The sequence below is a fragment of the Nothoprocta perdicaria genome, unplaced genomic scaffold (assembly GCF_003342845.1).
Source record: "Nothoprocta perdicaria isolate Ctin4 unplaced genomic scaffold, notPer1 scaffold_258, whole genome shotgun sequence".
Classification (NCBI taxonomy): Eukaryota; Metazoa; Chordata; class Aves; order Tinamiformes; family Tinamidae; genus Nothoprocta; species Nothoprocta perdicaria.
The window spans coordinates 270,962-282,125 of record NW_020455486.1 but is presented as its reverse complement, the minus strand read 5'-3'; the positions used below and the strand labels follow the sequence as shown (position 1 = coordinate 282,125).

Genomic DNA, 11,164 nt, shown 5'->3' with positions numbered 1-11,164 from the left:
CTTACAGTAGATCTTTCTTTCCTAGTGACCATACTGTTGAAAAACGAGGTTTTATGAAGACGTGGCAGCTGTAGGAGACCTACACTACGCTGTAACATAATTGTGGTGGAGTGTTTACAAAGCAATGCATTGGATAATTTAGGGTTTTCCTCATTTTTTCAAACGCAAGTTGTTGGAAAACATGACTGAAAAACACAATCTCAAACTGGCAGGAGTTTCACTCAAACTTCTGTCAGTGAAAGAATCCATGTCCAAGGGCTGCTAAGTGTGCGCTAACAATGGACAAGCTAAAGGGGAACTGTTGCTTGCTCAGTTCCACAACATCAGGACGAGAGGGCACTCCTCGGAATTAGTAAGGGACCAGATTAACATGCATAAARGAAAACTTGTTGTAACGAGCAGAGGGGGAACTCAAAAACATGAACAGGTATTCACACACATCTATAAATGGGTAAAAGGAGTAAGTGTAAAAACTCTACTTGCCATCCCTCATCCAGTGAGGGTGAATACTGGGCAAGTGCAAAGGCCATGAGCCAAAGGAAGCAGCTAGGCTGGACGGATCAGCCAGAAGGATGAAGGCAGCTGAAAAMAAAACACTTGCTCATACCACTGAACTGTGCAAAAAGGCCAACTATCAGATGCCTAGGCCCAGCTTTACCAGGTGGAGCAACAAACCTGACCAATCCAGAGCTTCTGTATCACAAATTTATTTACTTCATCCACCCACCTAAAAACCAAACAAACAACAACAAAAAAAAACATACAAACAAAACCACACCTGACAATCCCTAAGAGTAGAAATCTTGGCTATCCCCTATATTCAGCAATGATCTGTTAATCACCAAAGACAAATCAGATAGAATCAGTTGTTAGCAYATAGATTTTATTTTTGTATTTACAATATTTAAAATAAATACATCAGTATCTAGTCACTCCTAATAAATGCAAAAATAGAAAACTTCCCCTTTTAACAAAAGTGCAGTAATGTAAGTTTGAATATAACTTTAAAACATGAAACATTATGTCTCATTTTTTTTTTTTCTGAAGCTACGAAAACAGACTTGTAAAACAAGCACCATGATTCACCTTCCAGAACACCTTCCAGTAAAGCAACATCAGAGGGTAACCAAAAACACAGGGAAGTTAGCATGGAACTGTAGTAGCAAATCGTTGAGTATTTTAAAAGGCACGTTACGAAACTGGTCTCTGTCTATTTTGGGGGCAGAGCTTTACCGCACAGCCGAATACCAAGACAGCCATGCTTGTTTGTTTGCACAACCAAGAGAGATTCAAATCTGCCTTCTGCCTTTGGCTTGAACTGCACTGGCACATTGATGTAATGATGGGATCTGTTGAAGAAAAGAAAAAAAAAAGTACATATTTGATATTTAAAACCACCACAATAATTGCGAAGAAAGTTTTTTCTAGTTTTGACTTTCACCAAAATAGCACACAGAGCGTGTGCTGGAATTAAATCACAGAACTGCAGAAAGCTGAGGTTGGAAGGGACCACTAGAGACCGTCTAGTCCAACCCCCTGCTYCAGCAGGGACACCCAGAGCACGGGGCACAGGGTGGCATCCAGGTGGGTTGTGAAGATTTCCAGAGAAGGAGACTCCACAGCCTCCCTGGGCAGCCTGTGCCAGGGCTCYGTCACCCTCACAGTGAAGAAGTTCCTCCTCACATGGAGATGGAACTGCCCGTGTTTCAACTTGTACCCATTTCCCCTTGTCCTGTCACTGGCCACCATCAAGAAGAGCCTGGCCCATCTTCCTTACGTTCTCCCCTCAGGTATTTATAATGTTGATAAGATCCCTTCTCAATCTTCTCTCCTGGCTAAACAGCCCAACTCGCTTAGTCTTTCCTCATACGATAGATGCTCCAGTCCCCTAATCATCTTTGTCGCTCTAGGCTGGATATTTTTATAGTTCTGATTAACTATTACTCTTTGAGGGACTTAGCTTCTGAAGATGATGCTTCTTTATTTGGGTGGACAGCTATTGCTGCTGGTGTGTATGGAGATGTTTGCTCTGCCTCTTTGCAATGTATTCCCAGTATATAAACTATATTTATAGCAAAATAACCGCACATTTATTTCAGAAGTCACTTGACAATCATGCTTATTTTTCCCACTCTTAATCACTTTAAAGCTAGCAAATTTAATTTCAATTAGTTCTAATTGTTTCCATATGAGTAAATATTCTGTTGAATCATTGTAAATCAGTATACTCCCACTCAATCAGTATTTAAAAGGTTTTACATCACATCTTTTCTTTCAGGTTATATAATTCCTCCTCATTTCAGATGGCATAAAAAGCATTCCAAATACTAAAAAAACTATTCCACCACAGTAGAATGTAATGGGTGACTGTCTTATCTTCCAAAGCCACAAGTACAATATTTAAGAATATATATGTTATCCAAACTAAAATTCTGGGAATGCTGACAGGAAGCCTATTAGATTCCATGGGATCCAATAAGAATATCCAGAGCTAACAGACAGCTAGTGACAGGCATATATTGGAGTAAGTGAGAAAGAGCAGTAACACTTAGTAAAAAAAACAGAAGAAACTACCATCTTTTCTCCTTACTTTGCTCCAAGCCTTTACTCCCATTTGCTCCACCTTTTTCTCTGTTAATCCAACCTACCAGTCTCTGCTTTGACTATTTGACTACAACATAGTAAAGGAGGAAGGTCAGACCAGGGTTTCACGTCTCCTGTTTGACAGTTGAGTATTGTACAACAACTCTGAAATGCTTCTCTATCGATTTACTCAACCTCCCCACACACACCCTGATCTATAAATGAAGAGCATTAGTATGATTATTTTTATGTTACAGATGCATTAGGTTAGAAAACACAAATTTTAGCAAGAATTAAGACTGAAGTCTATCTATCAGAAGAGCAAGTAGGAAAGACAGGAAGGATGTACGAGCCTGTATCACCTAAAGCCTTCCAAAAAGATGTTTGCTTACATATGCTAACATTTACTCAAAGAATTGCATACCCAAATTCAAAATTATAATATCAAAAATTTAACAGCAAGTCATATATCACTGTTTTGAAGAGATGGACACATCTGGATGTCAAACAATTAATTCCCAAAATATGTATTATGTGACTTTCATGAAATTGAGGCAGTTTCTTAGCATACAGCAGCTGTATTCAGTTTCAACTGACTACTCAAATTCTAGTTCTAGCATTCATTTGATGCTATACATACTTTTTCATCTTAAAAAGCAGAATTAGAGTGTATTTGGAGTTTATTTTGTGGCACTAGTTGATTTTTTTATGCCCAGGGGATGGCTCAACTCGCACGGGTCTTCCTGTTCCCTAATCCAAGGGAAAAGCCCTATTTTCATATTCTTCAACTAACAAAACTAGAAAGTTCAAACTCATTTAACGACAATCAGGCTTCGAGCTATATGAAATACATATTGCTACATATGAAGCAACCTGGAGGATTTCTGTAGTAACAAGAAACTGTCAAGCATAGCAGTGTCAAGGTAAATGGAATTCACCTTCAACTAACCAATTTTCCTTTTCATAAGGTATAATTTTACTTCAAACTTTTCATTATGCCTATAACAATTATAGCTTATAGCACAAGTACTGCATGGGCTTCACAGGACACTGCATCAGTTTCAAGTGGTATTTCTGAACAGTCAGKTATGACTAGTCCATTTCAAGGACAGTCAAACTGGTATTGTCCTCCAAACACAACAGCAGCAGCAAGTAAGTTCAAAAAGAACAGAATAGATAAGCTTTATCTAAGCCATTGTAACCAGGGGGACTGGCAATGATGGTGACTTCTGACAGCCAGAATGGTAGCTGCTGAAAACAAAAACAATTATTCACAAAAGTTTTACCTTTTAGTATTATTCAAAATATCTGCTACTCTGTAATCTGTTTATTTCAGATGGCTTCAGAAAATAAGTATCCTAGTTTTCAAACTATTATGAGGCTGAACATCATACTCCTTTCTGAAACAGAATTTAGCTTTTAACAACTTTTGAAAATTTATGAACACATAGAGCACATTTGAACACACTTGAAGTGTTCCAATGTTTCAGCTGTGTATCATTTGAAAGACATTTTGTTAAGGATGCCCAGCCTTGCAGTAAAAATCAACTATTCAAAGAATTCCTTTTTTGAATGCAAATTCCAGACAATTCCTTTCTATTCCTTGCAAGGCTAATACTAACTAAATGATTCCTCAGTGTTTAACAGGGTTTATGTTTTGAGGTACTTGGTGAAGATTTAAAATTCCTTACTCTTTTCCTTGCATTTTTGGTGCAAGATACTGTACTTGGATTAAGTCAGTTAATAATTTCCACTGAGCCAACTATGGAAAAGGAATAAGCACTGCTCAGTTTTGGTATTTGTGAACATATGACCAGTAAAATCAGGTAAACCAACTGCACCTACTACTGAAAGTCAAGCTTTTGAATTTAAATATAATAAAATTTTGCAACTCCATTACCCAGATTTAACATGATTACTTGGGATTACTTTCAAATCTGACACAATGAGCAACGACGATTCTCCTTGACACTGTTCATAAACTTTAAATAAATGCCATTTAAAGAATTTTTAGCACTTTTTTCTTTCAAGAGCGTCTCTCCAAGTCAACTCTTCCATGCTTTATACTTTACCCTTATACTATACCCTTTTATAAACGATAGGTGGAATTTTAACTTGCTGCTAACTCTACTTAGAGTAAAAGTAACTGAGTTTACAGTTATCTATCACAGAAAATATACCAAAGAGATTTGATAATATCCTTCAAAAAGGTTTTTGAAATATCTAAATGCTTTCAAAGAAGTTGCATCTAGTTGGACATCTTGATTTAACAGGATTTGATCATAGTCACTACTTCCATATAAAAATAAAACCTCTTATGCTGTCTGGCATGGCATACACAATAAAAAGATGCCATTCAAGTGGGGAGACTAGAAAAAAATATCCAAGCACTGAGATATATCACTGATTGGCACACAGGAAACTAGAAAGATGTAGGAGTCAGAGGATCTAGTTCTCTTTATGACTTTGCTCACAATTTCCATTCTATACACACTTAGTTTTCCTGTATTTAAAACTGAGACCTGTTGAAACACCAAGAAATTGTGCTTGATTACTTTTAATACAAACAATTGTGTTAAACTATCCTTAGGAAATCCTGTTATCACCAACTTTAATATTCCTTTTGTGCAGGTAATATGCTGCAGTACTGGATATGACCAGGCAATACCAGACTGCTCAAACCTGGTATTTGCAAAGAATCTTAGGGGCAGTTCTGCAGGATTGTCAAGTTCGAAGCATGATGAAGGCAATTTGCTTGGTCTGTTGTGCAGAAAGGATAAATGGAAGGAGTGAATTGATTGTGCACAGCATGTCAAATGGTTAAATGAAGCATTAGGCTTAGCATTAAGAGCAGCAGCACTGTTAGGAACAATTTGCAGGGAAGAAATTGGCAGAGGCAGAAATAACTGTGTGGGCTCATTCTGCTTCTAACCAAGATTACAAAGCACAGCATCAGCAAAAAATAGAGATTTAGCTACACGGCCAGAATATTGAGTATTTACAGCTACATTTCAGCACTGTACATATATATAGGAGATATTTACTTTACTGAATTACCTAGGTTAGTTTTTGTGTTTGTTTGTTATGCAAGGACAATGTTAGCACAGGCATTACTCACCTTAAGGAGTACCTCAAGTGCTTGATGTGGAAAGGTTCTCCAGGGCTTACAAACCTCAACTGTAATTTAATACAAAATGCTTTAAAAACTCCATTACATCTTGGACCGATATATTCAGTCTACCACATGCTTAAGATTAGTCATAGAATTTACAAATACAGCTTTAGATAGACGGAGAATATAAAATGGCCAACTTTACACATAATAAAAAAAWATATAAAAATATGTATATATGTATACAAGGATGTTACAAAGTTAAAAATGACGAATCTGTGTGAATTGTAACCTATTATTTTTTCAGTTGCAGATACAGCAGAAGACCAGAGCAGTTCATATTCAGATAAAAGATTACACCATTCTTTAGAAACAGCTTATTAAGACTGACTTTTTGAATTAACATGTTAAAAGTTTCATACCATTGTAATCTTCTGTCAAAAAACAAAGAAAAAGCCTACAGTGAAACTGGATGGAAAATCCAGATGACAGTCTGTGCAGCTTACCAGGTGTGTGCTAAAGGAATTATTCCGCAGGTTGATCTTTAAGGTGCGCGTCTCCCCAACTCTGGTTGGGGGRAAGGTGTAGAAGTCTTCTGGGGCATACAGTCCTCGAAAGGAATTACCATTCTGTCTGATTTAGAAAAGGAATACAAGATACTAAGAGTTCCTATTTATATGGTGTTAATATACTGATTGTGTATGTTCTGAACAAACCATTTTATTCCTGATACCCACATCACCCCACAGTGTAACACTGGGGCATGCACATTACACTGAACAGCAGCAAGGATAACACATGCAGTACAATGCTCCTTTGCAGAGGCGCTTTCAGATATTGTAGAGTTTCCAGAAGGGGAGAATGGGCAAGAGATTTTACTATTAAAATGTGAATTGTGATTAGGTCTCTTCGGAAGCCAGCRAGGAGAAAAAAGTACAGGAAAATGTTACTGAATAATACAAAGCCATTAAGTGCTTTGACAGATATGTTCCTGCAGCTATTTACTTTTTAATACAGGACAAGTGAGGTTGGGAAGTTTCTAGTCCCAGCTCTTGCTCCGAACAGGGTCAGCTCTGAGGTGACATCAAGTTGTTCAAGGCTCTGTCTTGTTGGGTCTTGAAAATCTCCGAAGACTGAGACTGAACCATCTCTCCAGGCACCATGTTCCCTGCCTAACTACCCTTATGGTGAAGCAAGTTGTTTTATTCTTTTCCCCGCTGTTCTATCCATTTGGAAAATCTCATTTCAATTTATGCTTATACCTACCCTGCTTTAACTGCAGATGCTTCAGAGTAAGCCTTCCTTGCTGGTACAGGTGGAAGTTCAGTTTCTGTGAGGGCATCTGTGGAAGTTTTCAGCATTTTATTTTCTGTTTTAATTCCCTGTTGGCAAAAATAAACTTGCCTTAAACATTTGCACTTAAAATTTTCATCTTTAAGCATTTAAAACATTTCTCTTTTCTAATTTAAACTTTTATGTTTACAGTACAATCTCTTCAGAATCACAGAATCATTGTGACAGAGTAAAATAATTTGGGAAGAAGACTAATGTGTTTGTCTTACAAATGCTTTATTTGTTACAAGCCACTTTGCAACAAACTAGCAGCGCAGATGGAGACTTGAGACTGCTGCTAACAACGAACATTTTATTCAACATAGAAAAAAGCTCAGCATCTCTGCAGATATGCCTCTGCCCATATGCCTCACAAGCAGCAAAGTCAGCGCTCAAAAACAACTGCTCAGAAAAAGAAGGGATAAGTCATCATTACAACTTGAATTCTCACAAAAGCAAAAAGCTTTGTAATGCTTTTGCATTATGAACAACACATCCTTCTCACCAAAGCACGAGCTCAACAGAGAAACTGCACCTGATGCTGCATTATACTGTAACTCCCACCTTCTGAAATTCAGCTGCAATCTCTCACTGCAATACTCGCTAACTCGAGGAAACCAGACCACCCTAAGGAAAGCTTTGCCAGATACACAATTTCCAATCCTGCTTTGTTTGACAGAGCYAGACAGATACTGTTTGGTACCCTTGGGTCACAGCATCTTGACAAAGTCAATGAATCTGCGACTCTCCTACACTTAGTCATACAACATTGTCTCAAATTTGCTAAAGCTGCTGACATTTTAGACAAGAAGTGGATTCCCTTTACCCTGGGAAGATTAAAAGAAATATTCATCTTCAATAGAGCTAGTATGACAAATTTGTCTTTTAGACATTCATTTCTTTTATTGAAAGAGCTTCTAATCAGACTGTCAGAAGCAGCAGCAGACAAGTTAACCTAATGCTAAAAGAAAAATATTCTTCAGTTGCAAATAATCCATGAAGTACAGCGGAACCTGATATGTAAAGACAAGAAAGGTTTCATATGCATCTCTCGTTTCAAGAGCTTTTAAGGGAAAAATGATGAGTGCCATGCCTCACATTACCTTTCAAAATCTAATTTATCAGTAAGACAAGTTTAGTCCATGAGAACGAGMCACATCACGGAAAATTGTCAGAGATTCTCCTCAGTCTTTATAATGACATCTTCTACTATTACATCAGTCAAATGACACCCCTATTAACTGATTTTTCCTGTTTCAAATGAGAGTATATTACCGTTGTCCAAACGGCTACGTTTAAGTGCATTGGTTCTGAAGAGACCTCAGGAGCACATAAATATTAGCCTTAAATTTGATTTTTTTTCTTCTTTGCTCACTGAGCTTAGACAGGTTTTCTTCCTTTCCTTCTCTTGCCTCAAGAACACACGAAATAAAATAAATCCTCTGAAGTGCCGATAATAGTAATCAAACCAGGAATGCTGGTAACCAAAGTGGACTTCAATATTCACCAAGAAATTCACTAAGCGACAGCTCAGCTGGTTCACCTCTCCTGTTGCAAAATGATGTGTTAAAAAGATATAGCTATTAGGGTAAAGAAGAGAAGCCATCTAAGAAAAAAAAAAAAAAAAAGGTAAATGGTATGTGGTTCCTTTATGCCATTATCCCTTTTTGAAGCTATAGCTGGGGTTCACTTTTATGCAGTCCTCACTGTTCATTATTGTACCACTCCTTTTCTGAACTTCCTGTCATTCTTTTAGTTCTTTTCTGAGTTCTTTCAAGTTTTTCATTTCTTTGGAAGTGGTGCTCCAAATAAATCCTACTCAGTCACTGGGAATGACAGTCAATCTTCTTACCTCATTCTATCAAGAGYCACATTAACCAGAGCAGCAGCCCTCTTGGCTCAGCAAACCCAGCAGGACTCGAGCCCTTTGCAAATCTGTAGTAATGCAGACTAAACTCTTGATCCCTCAGACATAACAGTTGCAATTATCTTGTCTTCTCAACTAGAAGTGGAAACTACTCTAAAAACACAACAATTAAATCAAATAATCTGTGCTGATTCCTCTTGTAAACAGATCTGTAATTCCTTACCTATTTGGATTATGGAAATATTTCATTTTCAGCTCTGACTTTCAAAGTCATCTTGACATTTTTCAAATATTTTCTACAAAAATTTTCCCATATGAGTAGGTTAAAAATGTTTGAAAGAATTAATTGTTAACAGCTTTGAAAAAAAATCAAGAGGAACAAATTTGACATGCTAGTTCATAAAAGTCAATATAAAGTTGAGCTGCTCAAATATTTACATAACTTCTGCACCTAGGCACGTTCTTAGAAATGAATTATTTATAACTAGATTTCTAATGAAAAACTAAAAGGAATAGATGAAAGCTTAATAAAACCCGTCTTAAACAAAAATTGCCCAGGTGTCATTCTTCCCAAACCTGGAAGCCATTTTAATGTATATCTTGTGAACAAATCACCCTTTGAGTATAAATAAATGGGAAGCAGCAGCATCCTGTGCTATGGTGGCTGTTCAAAGCAGGTAAGATGTACTGGCAAAAACAGCAACATACAGTCATAGCTCTTTGCAAGATCTTTATCTGTACTTAGAAATAACATGTAAGCTTTCTGGAGAGGCAGCAAACCATATGTCTTAATCATATATTAATAAATAATCATATCTTAATCATATCTTAATATAGAGCCATTCACATTCAGATGGGTAGTGAGGAGGGGATTAAAAGCGAGCAAAGGACAAAACACAGAAAAGCAGTTCCAATTCCCAAGCTCCTATCTGCAGGCCTCAGCAATAGAGCYGCAGAACAACAGGAGAGCTGAAGGTGTGGAGGGGAGCTCCAATTACTCTTACAAATATGTCTTCATATAAAAATCCTACATTGTTATCCTACATTGTTATTCTGATCTATACTTATAGGATGATCTTTTTAGATGTCCAACATTTTACTTTTTTCTTTTTGGTCTGGTGGTTTTATGTGTCTTTCTCTTAACAAGAGAGATAAGGGAGACTTTGGAAATAGCTCAGGAAAGCACTATGTTTACTCAGTGCAACAGTCTCCACAAAGATGGAYCCATAGTCTTATCAGTCCCAGTTCCCTCCTTTCTCCTTGCCATTTTTTCTCCTGAATTTCTGGTTTCTTCTACTCAATAGACCCTAATAAAAATCCTGCTAAAATATTTTCATCACTGTTTTTGATACTCTTTAAATCTGCAAATACACGTAAGGAAGCAAGTCAGTCCCTCCTCACACAGACTGAAAATATTCAAAAAATAGCAAGTCTGAAGTCGTATCAGTTCCACTGACTAAATGGTGGTTTATTGTAGAGAAACATGACCACTTCTAACAATCGAGACAGGACTAAAATGAGGATCAAAATTGAACAGAAAACACAACCAGAAAATTCTTTTCAAATCTACTACATAAATCATTTAGTAAAACTCCACACTTTTCCACATTAAAAGATGCAGTTAATACAGATTAAGAATATAACTTTAAAATGTTAAATATGAAAACACTGAGAAAAAGAGATTCARAAGAAACATACTCTTATCTCCCCAAGAGATACTTGAAGCTTCCAAGAGTGCATTGTTACACTGTTATATTATAACAGGTCAGGTACTTTGCTACCGTTTTTTGTAGTATGATGCATTAAAGTGTGATATAAACGTTTGCCTCCTCAGAAACAACTGCTAGAGAAAATAAGTTTCTTTTTTTGAACACTAAGCAAATTTTTGTCTCTTACATGTCAAAAAAAATCATCATCACATACATAAGGTGAAAAAAGTAGTTCTGCAAGACAAAAAAGTACATTTAAGTCTCTGATAAATGTATTRTCAAATCTTTTCAAAATATTCTGGGATATATCAGAGACAGTACTGCGTAGTTACATGCTTACCAGGAATTTCCGCCCAGGAGAAAGTTTATAGTAATTATATTCTTACCTCTCCAGAAAGCTGAAATCTTAATTTGTGTTTCCTCGGTGGGTTTTCAACTGGGTAACACTCAAGGTCCCAGAACTGGGAGTAGTCTCCTCTGTCTCTGGGTAGAAAGGTTAGGGAAACCTACAAGAGAAAAATTTTGCATTTTTTAAAAATCATTACGAAATTCATCTACATG

The 11,164-nt window shown here is 36.9% G+C and overlaps 1 protein-coding gene across 1 annotated transcript in view; it reads right to left on the bottom strand.

The window, feature by feature from the left end:
* Nucleotides 1-1,151: 1,151 nt before the first annotated feature.
* Nucleotides 1,152-11,164, bottom strand: part of CEP192 (centrosomal protein 192) — a 57,656-nt gene continuing 47,643 nt past the window's right edge. The window contains exons 39-43 of the mRNA XM_026040457.1: nt 10,990-11,109; nt 6,962-7,077; nt 6,202-6,328; nt 5,702-5,760; nt 1,152-1,349 (exon numbers count right to left, since the gene is read on the bottom strand). Coding sequence (XP_025896242.1) covers nt 1,211-1,349; nt 5,702-5,760; nt 6,202-6,328; nt 6,962-7,077; nt 10,990-11,109 — 561 coding nt within the window. The 3' untranslated portion in view covers nt 1,152-1,210. The remainder of the gene's footprint in view (nt 1,350-5,701; nt 5,761-6,201; nt 6,329-6,961; nt 7,078-10,989; nt 11,110-11,164) is intronic.